This window comes from Strix uralensis, chromosome 10 (assembly GCF_047716275.1).
Source record: "Strix uralensis isolate ZFMK-TIS-50842 chromosome 10, bStrUra1, whole genome shotgun sequence".
Taxonomy (NCBI): domain Eukaryota; kingdom Metazoa; phylum Chordata; class Aves; order Strigiformes; family Strigidae; genus Strix; species Strix uralensis.
In genome coordinates, this window is record NC_133981.1 from 8,329,588 (window position 1) to 8,346,192 (window position 16,605).

Here is a 16,605-nt window from a genome sequence, read left to right on the forward strand (position 1 = left end):
AACTTGCTGCTTTAAGTCCCACAACTTACAAGGGACCTTTAATACTTCTAAACACTGCAGAGCTGTTAAAAATTATCTGGTTAAAAATTACAGTAAAGTGACCCCGATTCAGTTAAAGTTTAAGGCTAGAAGATGGAAAGTTAAAACACAGGTCATATACATCAAGTATATGAAAAATATACATCAGGTCATATATATCAAGAATTCACGTTGGGGTATCCAGCACCGCCTGCTGCAAGGTCTCTGACTAAAGCAGCCAAATGATGCCCTAGATTTTTTAATCGAGGTTATAAACATTCTTGAATGTCCACTGATAAGCCACAATCTAAGGTGTCTTTAGGATTTTTTATTAATAAATACCTTAACAGCACCAATGATATTTGAACATAATGCTGCAATACCATACACAGCGGCTGCTTGGGGACTGCGAGTGGAGATGTCTGTATTTTCATGTACAGTTGATCATTTTGTCCTTTCATGTTTGCTTGTAAACAAAGTAAACTCTTCCGTACTTAACACCTTTCATAAAACTGATCAAATCAATAGCAAATAAGAAGAAAATGCTCGTTTTAATCTACTGCTCTCTTTTGGCTTTAAGGTGACTCAGCAAGTGTATAGGAGTGCTACAATTTAAAGCCAGATCGCTGTGCTTCCTTCTGAAGGGTCTTCTCTTTGCCCATACATGTGCACACATGCATTGAATACAAGACTTTTGGCCACCTTAAAGTTTCCATGTGTCTGAAAGTATATTAGCATTGACGTTTTGACAACAAAAACTGGAAAAAAAGTGTATTCCTATACATCAGAGTTCTGTACATTAATAAGCATTTATACAAATATAATCCACCAAATATTGGCTTCTACGTACAATTTCGAAATATGGTGATTCATTTGCATTACCTAACCTTCAACAATGCTAGTACTAACATGAACATTTCAGTTGCTTTAACACCCCCAGAGTACGTTTGTTTTACAAGGTGGGTACAGATTTCTCTCGCTGTATATGCAGTTTACTTATGAATAAATTAAGTGGTAAAGTGAAGCTTGAACAACATAGTCTGTGGTGTAGTAACATCAGCAACTGCAAGTTCCTGGCCATCCACAAGCCCCAATTCTGAAACAGAAAGAAAAGTATAAGTACAACAAACCCATGCGGTTTGTCTTTTTTTAAATTAAAAAAAAAGTTGTGAATGCCATTCCCACAAACGATAACACAATGAAATAAAGGTGCCAACAGCTCACCAGCTGAACTAATATTAATCTAATTCAACCAGGAAACTAACAGACCTTGTCAAGAAATATATAAAACACTATTGAAGTATGTTTAATTTATATCAATTATCAGCTTGCTTTGCTGCAATGTTTTCTCTACATCTGCCCACACTTCACATTTAAGCAATTTGAAGCTCATCTCTGAGCAACCTGAGAAAGGTATATTGCACGTAAAAGGATAATGAAGCACATTCTACTGCACAGTGCAAAATAACGCTAAACATGCCATATGGAGGGATAAAACTGACTGACTTCCTCTTTAGAGCACTATCTTGAAAATCTACACGTGACAACTGCATGATACCTTTTAGTGTCTTGGAAAGATTCGGCCTTGTTCGTTCTTCAATTGAAGCTACTGTCTGCAAAAAAAAAAAAGACCAAAACATTTTCTTTCCAATTCAGGAAAGTAAATTTCAATAAATAAAGATTATTAAAGCAATTACATATGTTCAGATTACCTGTAAGTAAAGTGTTTTATTTCCTCCATACATAGTTGCTGTGATTGCAGGAGATTTCATTTGCCTATATATAAAACATTTTTTAAAAAAAAGACAATCAGGTAAAAATACATTTAGAAATTACCTTTTTGAAACACTAAACTACCAAAAATTATCAAATAAGTCAGAATAGTTGCACACTTACAATGAAGCATTATTTGTCAAGTAATCCAAGATCTCCTGCAATTTAGCTGATGGGGAAATCTCTATGTTTTGGGGCAGCTGGCTGCAAGCTGGACAGTTCTCCTACAACAAAGTAGCACAAGAATGCACATTACAATAAATATGATTTCAAAAATGCTGCTAATAAGGTCTCAAAACTATTTGTGTGTTTGTGGGGTTTTTTTTAAGGTTTTAGCTCTAGAAATACTAATACTGTTGCAAATAATAATGACAAAACCCATTACCTTGTGAAGTCTGTCACCGTTCAACTGGCTCCCAACAGCAACTAAGTTTTTATGAAGTACAAATTTAATCTACCATAAAATCTGAGACTACAAACTTTCAAATCAATTGCTGTCATAACCTCTTTTTGAGAAGACTGGCTTATGAGTCTTCTTAAGACTGCTCCTGTTAATTTTGTAAACCACATTTCCCATATTACAGGGCAAATCTTGAGGATTCCCTTTCAAAAAAATCAATCACTGTTTTCCTCTGCAGGTAGCATAGCAGAAACTGTTGAGATACCAATGTTGCACCAGCAGACACCACAGAAATAGTTGTCTGAAGAACCTCCCTATACCAGAAGCTATTTTTCCACATATTAAGAAACTTCAGCTAAACAGGCAAAAATTAAATATGCCATTACATATACCATGCAATAGTTTTTTGTAAATTGATGGGTAGAAGAAAAGATTTCATTACCAGGACATCAAATAAAACATCTGTTGATCTGGAGATAAGCAGTCCTGCTACTCTACATGGACAGTCCGCCACTGTCATCACTATTAGACCCCAAAACCACTGAAGTTTAAAAAATATTCCTACACACTAAAAACAATACTTTGGAGAAATAGCAGACTAAAAACATTGTAATTTCTGCTTTTAAAACTTCAGAAACATTATTCTTTAGTGCTATGGGCCCAGAGTTTCAATACCAGGTTTCAGAAATACACACAAACTGCAGAAGTTCAATAAAAATCAAAGAAAAAACCCTGCAAGCCTTTAATGGCACTAACCTTTCTTTCAGCTTCAAATGTGTATGTGTATAATCCATCCACGTCATTAAACACCAAGTAGTTGTTAAGAGGAATGTATGCACTGTAATGACAAATATATTAGTGTTAATACATGGCATTATGTTGGAAATCATGTATGTTATTAATAAGAAAATAAATACCTTGTGGCTATTTTAAAAACTTCAGTGGCGCAAACAGCTGGAATGAGAAAAAAACACAATTTCTTCACTTTCTAGTTCTATCCCAGACCATGCAGACATCAGTGCACAGAGTTGTACCAGAGAAGTAGTGACAAAAAAAAAAATTCAAGTATAACAATTTATAAAGAGCAAAATAAACATCTGAAGGTAGCTGGTAGTTCTATACATTAACACCACAGATTCAGCCCTAATCTGAGACTACATTAAACATACATACCATGTTTTCCAATTATTTTTTTCCCAGTCTCAAATGCTTTTGCTCACTCCTACAATCATACATGAGCTTAAAATTTATACAGACACATGAAGTTTCTCTATGGAAAACAGAAATGAGACTATAAGAATAAATCAGACCCATTTCAAAACTACTATTATCTTTCCTGAGTTCTCAATTCCAAACTGTTGCCTTAGGAAACTCTAGTCTGTAAAGCAGAAGTGAAATGAGTTCTTTCAGCATACCTGCAATTACTGCATTTGTAGAAGCTACTGCTGGAATAATTCGTTTAACCACCCCTGTAAAAACAAAACATACAGCTTTGTCTTTTCCAAGAAACTATACTGAGAGACAACTTCTAGCCAGAATAATTACAGAAGGGTGTACCCAAAGGTACTTTAAACAGTTTCCAGGAATTTCTATAACAATAAAGTATAATGGCATACTGCTCAAGTACTTTGGCACTTTTTTAGTTTTAGAAATGGATCAAGCGTGTTGAGAAAAAGAAGGGATCACACAAAGAGAACTCGTGAACAGATTATAAAAATATATATTCTGCATTTAGCACTGGAAATTAATTTAAAACTCAGTTCTATTCCTGTTTAACTGGAGAAATGCATGAAGTAAAGATACTTGGTTTTGGTATTCCTCCTGCAAGAACAGGCTTGCCAAACTGTATTGGCATCTTCACCCAACTCTCCATACTGAGCCCATCCAGTCAAACAGCATAGTACATACACCGATACAAAGCAAGATTTCCTATGCGTACAAGTTTGTACATCTGCAACAAGGAGGTTTCCTCTTTTTTCAGGCCTGCCGAAAAGACAGCAAATTCCTAAGTAGCCTGAATTTCCTCTGACTTCTCATTATTGACTTGTATCTCTTCATATCTGAGAAAACATGCATAAAACTTTTATCTTTGCTTTCTTTCTGCTATGTACTTTATAATGAAGTCATCTTCAAATGCTGAAAACTGTGCAGCCATTTGCATGTACATAAATATATTTCATAACTGGAGTTCACATTTATCTGTACCAAAAAAATACTACTAGAGAAGGCAGTATAAACTGCTGCAAAGAAGACTATCTGCAATACGCTAGGTGGAATCTGAGGAAGATACACAAAGAATCAGTCTGCCCTTTTTTAACAGAAAGGCACACACTGGGGTTCAAGTGTGGCATTTCAAGCCCATCATTTCAAATGCATTCTCACTACTACAAGTCAACGAATAGATAGAAGTTACCACATATTCTGGAGATTCTGTATGAGATTCTCCACTTCTTACCTATTTGGTTAGCGTTTAAAATACTGATTAAATGAGTGGCTGCATTCTGCACCTGCATGCGAACAGAGGCATACACAGCAGTAAAGAACAGATGCTATAGCCTTAACCAGCCTAAACTGGCATAAAGTGTTGCTGTTGCTAAAAGAGGCAATCACATTCTTTTGTTCCTACTCTTTGACCCAGCAAAAGTGGTCCCAGGGTAGTGTAAACTGTGGAGTTGATCCAGGTTAAAAATAAAATGGCAAAAAGAATGTTCAGTTTTGTCCCAGATAAGTTCCTCCAATTCATGATGAATGCCTAAACATCTGATTCATCATAAAAATATTTGTGCTGGCACAGGAAACAAGCTGCTTGTTTCTGTTTTAAGATGTTAAGGGAGAAAAGAACTATTTCTTTCTCAGCAGAGCTGCCAGCTTAGTCATAACAAATACAAAGAATGCCAATCCAGCCTAATTGCAAATGCCACAAACTTAGTGAAATGTCATATCCTTACCTTGGGTGAGTCTGTATGTAACACCTTTAATATTAAATTGTGATGCTCTTTCTAAAGACTTCTGGTAAATCCACTGTATATGTTCAGGGTCATCTCCATCCAACGCAACACCTTCTGCAGCAAAGTTCAGAATTTACAGGTAAGTTACAGCTATAAGAGTTCTTCAGAAATACAGCATTCTTTTTGTCTAAAAAAAAAATCCCTTCGTTTAATTTGGGTTAAAACAAATACCCCATTACGCTATTAAAACCTGACACTTTAAATAATCAAAATATGATTTCTACAAACATCCTAAATTCTAACATATTCTATATACAAACTATCTTAACTTCACAGATTTGTAGAGCTGTTACAGGTTACATTTTGAGTCATTGTGCAATACAAGAAACACATGAACAAATACGGAACTGGAGAGTGAGTCCGAGAAGAGAAAATCCATCACCAGCTCAGAGGAGGCTTAGATTCAATACAACAAGGAGCCACATAAAGTTAAAAGATAGGATTGTTTTATTAAAAGTAGTTGTGTATACCTAACTCAAAACAAATTAGTTACAAGGAGAAATGGCAGTTTAGCACCAGTGAAATAAACTAATTACCTCCAAAAGGCTGCTCCTTTGGCCACTGCAATATCCTGACATACTCAATACAATGCTCTGGTAGTCTGGGCATAGATGCAATAGTACACATGGGAAAATTGACCTGGTGTGGGCAGGGGAACAAACCAGAAAAAAGCATGTAATACATCATGTATAGTACTAGGAAAAGAAACAAGCACATCAGAGGAATATAAAAAAAGAAGTATCACTGGTTGTAATTACCTGTGGTGGATAAAGCTCAAGTGTGCATTCAACACATGCTGTCATACCAGGAATAATCACACGGACATTTCCTTTAAAACCTTCTGTCCCTCCATCTATTAAAGGTATGATGGAACTTGGATCCAGTACACCATCTTCATAATGTAAAAATGACATCTAACGAATAAAGGTAGAGGGTTTTGTTGGGTTTTGTTCATTTTGGTTTTTGGGGGGGGGGGTTTAAACAAGTTGCAGAAAGAAAAAAAATCCTAAAAATTTTAATCTTAATGGTACACCACAAGATTGAAAGCTTAATATACAATTTATTTTAAGGGTACATAGTGTATAAAACACTACTTGTCAGTGCGCAGGACTTCATCTACCACCTTCACCCTCCACCTCCTCCTCCCCTTACCCCCCTGATGGATGCTATTATTTCCTTATAGTATACTAGAACAAATGGTTGGTTGCTTTGAAGGATTTGGTGGTTTAATTCTTGATTTGTTGTTTATGTTTGGGTTTTTTAAATATTGGTAAATACTCAAGATCATTATTTTATAAGCAAATTCACAATGATAAAACTACCTAGTTCAATGACCAGCTTTCTACCACTTTGTAACAGTGGGGCTCCAAAAGATGACATTTACAAGTTGCAGCACAATAAATAGTGTTTGGCTAATGAAAAAAAAAGTTCACAATGGGAGCATCCAGAGAGGCTGTGGAACTTCCCTTCTCATGGTTTTCAAAACCTAAATGCACAATGCCACAAATAATGTAATCTAACTTTGAAATTACCCCTGCAGGGCACTGCACAAATGTTGGCCAACACTCCTCAAGAAAAAGGCAGGTAAGAGAGCATGCATTTTATCCTGTTCACAAGAAGAATTAAATAGAAAGAGAAAGCCGTTGAGTTTCAACAGCCCTTATTTCCTTTTAATGACACATTCAACACGAATCTGCTCAATTTTAGTTATCTATACTCAAGCAATAACCAGCCTTTAAAAACATTGAAGACTTTACCAGCATGCCATTTATCCATCTTCTTGCAATTATAGAGTCCAGCCCACAAACAATAATATGAAACTCTAGGGGAAAAAAAACGTTATTTAAAATCTATACTAATGCATACTTCTTAAGACAAGCAAAGTATTCTGTCTTAAAGACTGACAGAGGAACTGACCGTAGTTTAACTATCTCCCCCAGATTACCTACGTGACAGATGCATTTCAGTTTTGTCTATTTGTTACTTCCACTTCCAGTATACTATAGAAGACTAAAGTAATCAGCACTCTAACTACCAGGAAAGGCAGCAAGCAGTAACAACTGCAATGTTCCCCTACAGCACCAGTGGGTGTTTGGCAGGCAAACAAATACCACTTACGTCGGTAGAAGCTTTCATCCATGTCTTGAATCTTTTTAAAATATCTGAATGTAAGCCCAGTAAAGGAATATATTTATAGTTTACTGTTTTCTTGCTAACCTAAAGCCAAAATATTATCAAATTTAACAGTACAATTTTTATATGACACTTCTGAAAAAAAAAAAACAACTACGTGATTGAAAGATTCAAAATTCCCACAGCTGAAGCTGTAGCATCTGACAAAACAAGTAAGGGACACAGTGTAACAGTCACACACAGGAGAAAGCTCAGCAGGCAAACTATTTAGGAAGCTCAAAACATGTGGTTTCACCAAGTCCTGTATCAGTAAGTGCTACTCTGTGTTTATAAACTAATGTCTCCTACCAGTACACAAAACACTCTGGTGAATAAACCTGTAATTCTAGTATCTCAGTGAAAACAAGAATATTGCATTTGAATAAAAAGGCTCAGTGGAAACACACAAAATGGTTTCTACAAGCTTAGCCTTCTTTCCCCATGCATATTTCCTGTATGTTAATGTCACTGAGAAAGAATTCTCAATCATCGGCTGAATGAAACTGTTCTTTATTGTATGAAAAAGAAAGGATGGCAGCAAAATACTTTAGATAGTCTTACCACCTACAGTTTTCTAGGTTTTTTGAAGACTCCAGGGCTACTATTTCTCTATAAAAGGATACGCTACAACAGCACAGTTGGGAATGCGGCTGTTTAGGAATTCTGCTGCAACTTCTGCTTTTGGTCGACCAACATCCTTCGGTCTGGGAAAACACCCAAGCAATTTGAAATGCATGATTTTAGTAGACTCAATCTTTCCAGACTCTATGCATTGCAATACTGAATTAAATGACTGTTACTGTAGGACAATTCATTGATATGGATAATATTAAGGCATCCCTGTAAAGCATCAGATATGAGAGCCCCAGAGTTATCTACATATGTCCATGTAACCACAGTTATCAGCACCAAAAAAAAATCCAGCAATTTTTCATTTTGCTTGGAAGAAAAGGGCACCAGAAGAACTGGTATCTGAGTCTGTTTGCATTATTCTTTGGTGTCACCTTTTCCATTAGTCACTAGCTGTATTTGAATGGTAAAGAATGTATATTAATTTTCTTCACGCACAAACTATGACACCACAAATCTCAAAACAAGAAGGAATCACATGCAACGCTTAGTCAAGAATCTTTGATGACATCTTGTTCAAGAAAAATAATGAGCGTTTTCACATATTTTCTTTGGGTATATTTAAAAAAACAAAAGTCAAATCGTGAAAATATCACTTACCGAAACAGAAACTGTCGGTTAAGATTAGAAACATCTATAGTATCCATGTCAATGACATGGATCTGCCTAAAGCCGGACAGTGCCTGTGAAAAGAGATAGTCAACTTCATTTCATAGGAAATTAAATGCTTACAGTGCTCCAGAATTCATTCCACATGCCAAAAAAGCAACCTTTGGAGGAACAAACATACTTGCTCTTTATTCCCTGTGCAGACAGGTATCTGGTCATTCTTTGTTAAAGAACATTGTTGGGTTGCTCATGCTGATATTTAGACAGATCGAATTAGTAACTTTTCAAAGGTCAAAAACAATGTTCTACTGAACGCAGTATTGCTTTAGCCTACCTAATCATAACACAGGGAAGCCAACAGTAGGCTGATCTATAAGGGGAATGTGCAGTATTCCCTCACAACTGAGTAAATTGAAAGTGTTCATTGGGGAAAAAATGCAGAATTTGAAGAAATACCATAAGCACTTCCTTGCTTGGCAGGATTAGAAAACCAAAAAAAGTTTAATTTCTCTAAAATTTTAAGGTTTTGAACATTCACAGTTTTCACAGTCAGAATAAGTGAGTCTGATATGTCCACCCCCAAATCACAGTTCAAAATAAGCCAGCATTCCTCACTGCATTCAATGCTGGAACAGAATGCAAACACAAAAAGTCACCTTGCTATCTAAGAACATACTGAACCTCTGACAGAAGTTCTGCTTGATCTCTCTGTGCATGCAGGCCATCACTAGATTTGGCAAATAACTTCAAAGTAAAATTGTCTTAACACTGTATTGCAGGTCTGATCAAGTAAACACATCTGTCATGCATAAAGAAACAACGTGAATTGTGGTTAAAGGGAAATAAATGCTGTAAAACACTGGGTTTAGGGAAAGGAAATGTGTCGTGAAGTTCTGAAGTGACTCCAAAAAAATTTGAGTCCCATACCCTAAGTTTTTTCCTTTCAGACTCCATCTTGCTATAAAGACTTCCAAACTTTTCATTTTACATTTTCTGAATAAACAGAGCCATCCCATGAATAATAAGTCTTGAAAATGCTGTATTGGGAACTGATTAACAAATGAACAACAGGACTACAGTATTTCACAATAGAAATTAATCTCTGTAAGAAAATCAGCAGGAATTTCTGTATGTCATATTGGATACCCCTGGTGCTGAACAGTCATTTTGTACCATTGATAAATGTTCAGCTTTTGTTCAATATTATCAAAGCAGGCTGGGAGAGCCTGCTAAAGAGAAGAGCAAGCCTGGGACATCACGAACATACAGACTGGAGTCTTTATCAAATTTATATTCATTGTGCCAAAGACATGAACACATGTGAACAGAATCTAGATTTACTTACGAGCTTATCTTTCTGAAAATGATAAAAATAAATCATGACAAAACCTTTTTGAAAAGATGGGAACCGAGCGCATACAGCAGACTTATCAAGTTCCTCATCCCATACAAATCCTCCCTCTCAACAAGCTATCAACAGATTGAATTTGTTATATCCCAATAAACTCATAAAACAGTAGCTCTGGGCAGAGGTTAAATTCACCAGCACTAAATTCCCAAAGAAAGACAACTGCCTCGGAGCTGTCATGATTTCTTGAAGTAAAATTCTGCTTAAGCATTGCAGTAACAAACCAGCAGCCAGAACAAGAGTGTACACAAGTGCTAGAACTGCAAAACCCCTAAGTTAACGGGTCTGGCATGCCTAGCTTTACATGAGGCTGCTGATTTATCAAGCATCTCAAGCTTGGAGGTAATCTGTGGAAATATTGAAATAGCAGTACGTAAATTCTATAGTAAAGTACACCAATGCATAAGTATTGATATAAATTAAGGAAAAAAGTTATTTCATAATAAGTTATTATATTAATCCATACATCTTCCATGGAATCTATACAGACAGAAATTCTTACTATTAAATAGAAGCATGCAAATGTACAGTATTAGTCTAAACTATCAAACTCAAACAGGATGGTAACAGTGATACACTACAATAAATATAAGCATCTGCGAGGATAAAAATTCATACAGATTTATTGGGTAAATGTCTGACAGCACATGACCCCATGACTGCATTTCAAACATCTCAAAATTGCTTTTCAGAACACATAGGGAAAGAATCCGTTATAAACTAACACCGTATCAAGAAAACCACAAAATACCTTCTGGTAATCTGTACTCCAGGGAAGTACCGTCACATTCCTTCCCTGTTCTTACACTGTCACCTATTCCTCCTTAGCCATTTCCATAGAGGATTGCAATAAAAAACTCATAAAGCTGTCATGACATAGGCTGAATTCAGCAATACAGAAGCAGCTCTGAGGGAGCGTTCAGGCTCTGCAGACTACCCCCATTTTACTGATCTTGAGGAACTGGAAAACCTGAGAGCCACTACTCGGGAAGGCCAAAGAGATTCCACAGACATGAAGGTCACCATAGACACAGTAAGGCTGGCTCTACTAATTTCACTATGAAAGAACATAAATAATTCCAGCAATCTAATCTCACTTTGAATTAATCCAAAAATGTAAAATAAACTGAAATTAAATTCAGCTTTGACTGTTAATACTAAACTTTGTACTGGCTACTTATGGCAGTTTAAAGTATCACTTTTCCTCTGAAAAGATACCTTTTAGCCACCATATTCCAAACAACCCTCCTTTGTATCACTATGAGCATGATTTGTTCCTAGTTTACTTCATTTCTCTAGATTTGGTAATTAGGGAAAATTACGAACATTAGACCGTATCTAAGGCCGCAAGTGAACTTTTGTCAACATTTCATAAACAGCACCATGTCGTTCCTCATGACAAGCTTTGAGATAGGCAAATAAAGAACATGCAACATATGAGACTACCACCTTTCAAGCTTATTAACAAAGTGATTTCTTCAAGCTTATTGTTTGTATCGTCATGTATTTTATACATTTTGATTAGAACTTCGAGATTTAGTAGCGATATACAATCAAAAGTGCCAAATTAGCAAAGTAGAAAAGATCATTTCCTCAAGGAAAAAAAAGAAGATTCTAAGAAGCAAAGGGTGAAAATTGAGTAATTACCAGGTTTTTCAGGAGTTCGCATCCTAATCCTCCTGCTCCAATAACTAGTACTTTACATGTGCTTAACAAAAACTCAAGAGCCTGCAGAAAATATAAAACAACAAATTAATACACTAAATAGGAAAAAGTATAATTTGTCCTTTGCTTCATAACCTATAAATGTGTATAAGTTTTCAGTGCCTAGTAAGTGTCACATAAAACAACTTAGATCAATAAAACAGTTTGTGCTTGCAAAAGTAATAACATATTGGACTTTAATCAGCTGTTGAGTTCATACAGTTCCTAAATCACAATTTACAGAAAAGCAAGAGCTTTGTTGATATCAGTATTCTCTTTATAGTACTTTTGACCATGAAAAAAGCAAGGTCCCCCTTTATTATTATTATTTGGTTTAAGGAGATAATGTTTTCTTTCTCCAAATATTTTACTGATACATAATACAAAATAAATGTAAAGAAACAGACAACAGGCAACATTGCTGGCTAAAAAGAACTGAAATTTTTAACTATATAACTACTTTCTGTGAACTGTTCTACTAGACTCCAGCCTCAAACTAGTAAATAATGGAACAGTACATTAAAAAGGTAACAGTAAAATACATTCAATTGTAAGCTCTGAAACAAAATGTACTGGAAAAGGGAAGATGTAGTAATTAAAACTGTCTAAATTTTGCTTTTCCTTACTAAACATCTTTCCCAATTCTCTTAAGTACTCATATTAACCTTAATTCCTTCTTTAAGTACAAGAAATTCCTTACTGTATCTAATTATTGAAAAATAGCAGCATTTGTCTCTCCATTTTTATGTGGAACTCAAAAGACAGAACATAATTCATATGTCGCTATATATTTATATATACGTTGACAGCAAGCTTGTAGCTGACAGCGAACAATTTAGAAATACAAGCTTATAAAAAGAATACAGTATGTTCTTCTAGAATCATAATTCTAGAATCAAACTGATTAAAATATAAGCTTTTCATGCAGTTTTAGTATTCATACACTACTGGTGGTCAATTAATGAAAATGTTTACATTTGTTTGCAACACACGCTACAGATTTTTTATTTAAAGTAAGTGTTTCTCACTTGAGTGCCTGGTTCGAAATCAGGATGTGTGAATGGTCCAGATCGCTCGAGGAACTTCTTTACATGGTTCCAGCGACCTTCCCAGTCTCCAGTGTCCCCACACCCACCATCAACAGCCATTCTGCACAGAACACAGTAAATTCAGCTGCAAAATCATAGAGAAAAAGCCACATCTCCAAAATGTTGTTTTTTTCTTTATATATCTTAAAAATAACGAAATTATTTACCATTCATACAAATGCATCTGCGTATTCTTTATGCATGTAAGTCATGTGCATGAACATTTGCATGAGTGGGTTTTATTTGTGGAACTTGAAAGCAATAATACAAATATGCATAGAGGGAAAAAAACCCCAGGTGTTTCAATAAATCCCACTGATTTAGCTGTTACTAGTAAAAGTTGACCTGAAGTGAAAAAAGGGTCTACCCTTTTTGCTTTTATTTTCTTCATATTTAAAGAGGACACAGAAAAAGTGATTTTCCCTTTAGGTTTTGAGGGTGATGTTTTTTTCCATCAGTCAAGTCTTGTATCCTTTTGACACTTTTTAAGTTCATAAATCATATTTAGAATTATCAGTATGTAACCACAGTCGTGAGGCACTGAATAAATAACAGCAACATGCCCCAGAATTGTCTCCTCTGAATCTTCATAGTAGTTTATTTAAACAAGTGTTAAAAATAATATGAATCTTGAATGCTCTTCACCCTCAATTGGTACTGTGCAATTTAGAACCCCCCCGTCTTTCAGTCATCTCCTGAGCCCGTCAGCACTAGCAGTCTCACTTGCAAAAAGGAACGTTTGCAGTTATCGTCTTTTAAATTTTCAAGACAGAATTTTACATCAAATACTCCACTACCTTTTTTCTTCTTTTGCAGGTCACTTTTAGTAGTACATAACTATAAATTTAAACTGTTAAGAGACTTACTGGAAAGGCTCAAAATCAGCTCCCTTAAGTAATTTTCTAACATAAGATCATCACCTACACAGAACAAGCCCTTCCTTAACAGAGTGCACTTCCTTTTTTAAACAGGAGCTCCACTCAATATATATGAACTATTACGTTCTAGGTTAATACAAAACTAAGCTCGTTATAAAAGAGCTTTGCCAATCCCGAGCATGAAAGGTTGTGTCATCAGTGATAAGGAGTGTGCTATTAGCTTCCTCCTGTGAAGTAATATGAAGAACGCTTGTATCGATAACTGTTGTTGGGTAATGTTTAGAATTTATTATTACTTCCTGGTGACTCATCTCAAAACAAAAGGAAAATCTACTGGAAACATATAGAGAGCGAATGCCTTTATCCTCACAGAATTCAGAAGATGAACAACACAGTTATGTCCATAGTAACTTTAACTTAGAGGCAACTAATTCTCTAAAATATTTTCAGTAACAGAGAAAAACTTCACTAAAGCGCTAGAATAAATACATCATAATTTGCCTATATTTTGATTGCAGACTGAACTCATTCCTAGTTAACTTGACTGTAGGTAAGTTACTTACTGTATAAGCAGTTAAATAAGATCTACAAAATGTTTTTGCATTCACAAAGGTCTTTTGACTTCTGACTTGCACTTTTGTATCTCCCCCAGTTTTCACAATTTACATCAAAAATTAGTTTTTAGGAAGGTGTGAATAAATAAAACACTCCCTCCATTGAACCCTGGGCTCATCTGTTGAGGATGTGCATTAAGCACTCACTTAAGCAAACAAAATGGTTCAATAACCATCACAATAATTGCTTCTATGGATTACATTATAATTTTAAACTTTTCTGGAAACAAGTGCAGAAGCTATGCTTGGTGACATTAAGAACTTTTTTATTTTCTAATCCTTTTATACAGTCCATATAAACAGCCATCAAGCAGCAGTATTCTTTTTCTGGTTAGATGTGTATTTTCCTTTGCAAGTGATAAAACGGTAAGATATAGTTTCATTTTTGCGGTTATACTGTAGTTTGGTTTTTACAGGGTTGGACGTTGTGGAGATCTGAAAAACATCAATAACTCAACCTGAGATTTTATGTTTAACTTCAGAGACAGCTTTTTTAAGTGTTTATTTCCATGTTGTTACAGCATTACCAGCTATCTGTACGATTAGAGTTTAACAAAACTCTTATTTATTTCATCAAATGGCTTTAATTTTATTTAAAATATCAGAGCACCACAGTCCTTATGCTGCTTTAGGCCCAGACTTTTCCCTGCCACCTTCACATCTCCAAAGCTCCATGCTTTTGAGGGACATGGCATGCACCCCCTCAATCCAACATGCCCAAAGAATTTTGTGACCCTCACCCCAAGACACACACGCCCGGCCTGTGAGTCCACCGCTCAGGGAGGCAGGTCTGCTTTGTGATCTTTGGGAAAAGGGCCACAAGCAGATGGAAGGGAATAGTTAGGGGTTGGAAGCAGATGAGGTTAAAGATTTCTGAGCATTAGTTTTCACGGCCGTTAAGACAGATGCATAGAATTTAGGGTTTTAATAAGCAGAGGCAACTGTTCTGTAGCCTGAATTTTTAATTTTCAGCCAAAATTTAGTCACCTGCTTCTAGGCTAGAGGCCCTCCCCAGGTCCCTGACCGGCAATGCAGCTTTTTCCGCTCCTGTCACAAAGCTCTCCAGCACACCAGCCTTTACTCATGCCAAGCTCCAAGCCCGCAACTCCCATCCCCACTCCGGGTGAGCCCCTTGGTCCTCTCCCCAGGAGACTCCTCTTCCCCAGTCCTTGCTGCTCAAGCGCCCTTTCGCCTTTCCCCTCCTCACACTGACCCACCTAACACCTTTCCTCCGGCTCCCTCCTCCCGCCCCGGCCCTGGACTGCGCCATCCCCCGCCCTCCTCTCCGCTGGCCGGGCCCCGGGCCGCGGACGCACGGTCGCCCCTACCAGCTCCTCTCCCGCGGGCCCCGCAGCCCTGAGCTAACCCGCAGCCTCCTCCCAGCCCACACCTCTCCTGCGGGGCTGCGGCTCGCCCTGACCTACCAGCCGCCCCTCAGCAAGCGCTGCCTGCCCCTGCCCCGGGCCGGGAGCCCGCTCGCCCGCAGCCCCGCACTAACCCATCCGCCAGCAGCTCCTCTAGCCTCCTTCTTTTCTTCTCCCTAAAAGAGAGAGAATAAAAGAAGGGTCAGTATCGCGCTACAGAGACCGGGGAGGAGGGAGAGGGGACCCCGGGGCCCACCCGTCCCCGGGAAGCGGGGGAAGGGGCGGCCGAGCACACACATACAGGGCACTTACGGTTCCTCACCATCCGCCATATTTCCCTCTGCTTCCCACAATGCCCCACAGAGCCTCTATGGGCGGCGCGTTGCCAGAGCGCCGCCACGGTCGCCGGCCTATAGAGTTGGGGACGGGGCGGGATAGAGCGTCCGCCAGGCGAGGTCTCCGCTCGGGGCGCCAGTCTCTATGGCAACAGGGTGGGACCCCCCCCACCGCCCGCTCCCCCCGAACCCTCAAGCACAGACCGGGGAGCTGCAGCCGCCTTCCCCGCCCGGGCCTTCATGGAGCCCCGGTGCCGTGCCGGGGCCCGGTGGCGCGGAGCAACCCCGGCCGGCGGAGGGGCCCTGCGCCGCCTCCCTCCCTCGCCCCGGAGCACCTGGCCCCGGGCAGCCGAGGGCTCTCCCTGCGCCCACCTCCCCGGTGCTCCCCGGGAGCCTCGGACGGCATCCTCAGGGACAGAGCGTGTGCTGATCGCGGAGCGCTAAACCCGACGGGATGAATAAAGCCGAAACGTGGAGGTGGGATTAGCCTCAGGCTGGTCGCTGCCTGCCAGCCGGGCGGCTCCTCCACCCGAGCTGTGTTTTCAAATGTTTTTTGTCTTATCAGCACTCCCTGGGCAGGGGCCGGCCTGGCCGTGCCCACAGG

General features: G+C 38.3%; 1 protein-coding gene across 7 annotated transcripts; it reads right to left on the bottom strand.

The window, feature by feature from the left end:
* Window positions 1–326: 326 nt before the first annotated feature.
* On the bottom strand, window positions 327–16,041 carry UBA3 (ubiquitin like modifier activating enzyme 3). 7 transcript variants are annotated; one of them, XM_074879099.1, is made up of 19 exons: window positions 15,968–16,009; window positions 15,801–15,842; window positions 15,043–15,104; window positions 12,751–12,871; window positions 11,666–11,746; window positions 8,602–8,684; window positions 7,995–8,075; window positions 7,318–7,361; window positions 6,957–7,021; window positions 5,958–6,113; window positions 5,736–5,838; window positions 5,140–5,253; window positions 3,607–3,660; window positions 3,109–3,145; window positions 2,948–3,029; window positions 1,915–2,015; window positions 1,731–1,794; window positions 1,577–1,631; window positions 327–1,114 (listed from the first exon to the last, which is right to left on the bottom strand). In XM_074879099.1, the coding sequence occupies exons 1-19, from the start codon at window positions 15,989–15,991 to the stop codon at window positions 1,026–1,028; spliced, it is 1,458 nt and encodes a 485-aa protein (XP_074735200.1). In that variant the 5' UTR covers window positions 15,992–16,009; the 3' UTR covers window positions 327–1,025. The 7 variants fall into 7 exon arrangements, with proteins under 7 accessions (XP_074735200.1, XP_074735201.1, XP_074735206.1 ...); XM_074879100.1 differs by having other exon boundaries at window positions 15,989–15,999; XM_074879105.1 differs by lacking the exon at window positions 15,043–15,104 and having other exon boundaries at window positions 15,979–16,041.
* Window positions 16,042–16,605: the final 564 nt, after the last annotated feature.

Bases quoted from the DNA above. Each gene is read 5' to 3' on its own strand.
- UBA3 (XM_074879099.1), bottom strand. From the start codon at position 15,991: ATGGTGAGGAACCGTAAGTGCCCT. The intron at 7,362-7,994 runs GTATCCTTTTAT...GCTTACATTCAG, and splicing joins CCCAACTGTGCTGTTGTAGC to ATATTTTAAAAAGATTCAAG. The intron at 1,115-1,576 runs GTATCATGCAGT...TTTCTGTTTCAG, and splicing joins TCTTTCCAAGACACTAAAAG to AATTGGGGCTTGTGGATGGC.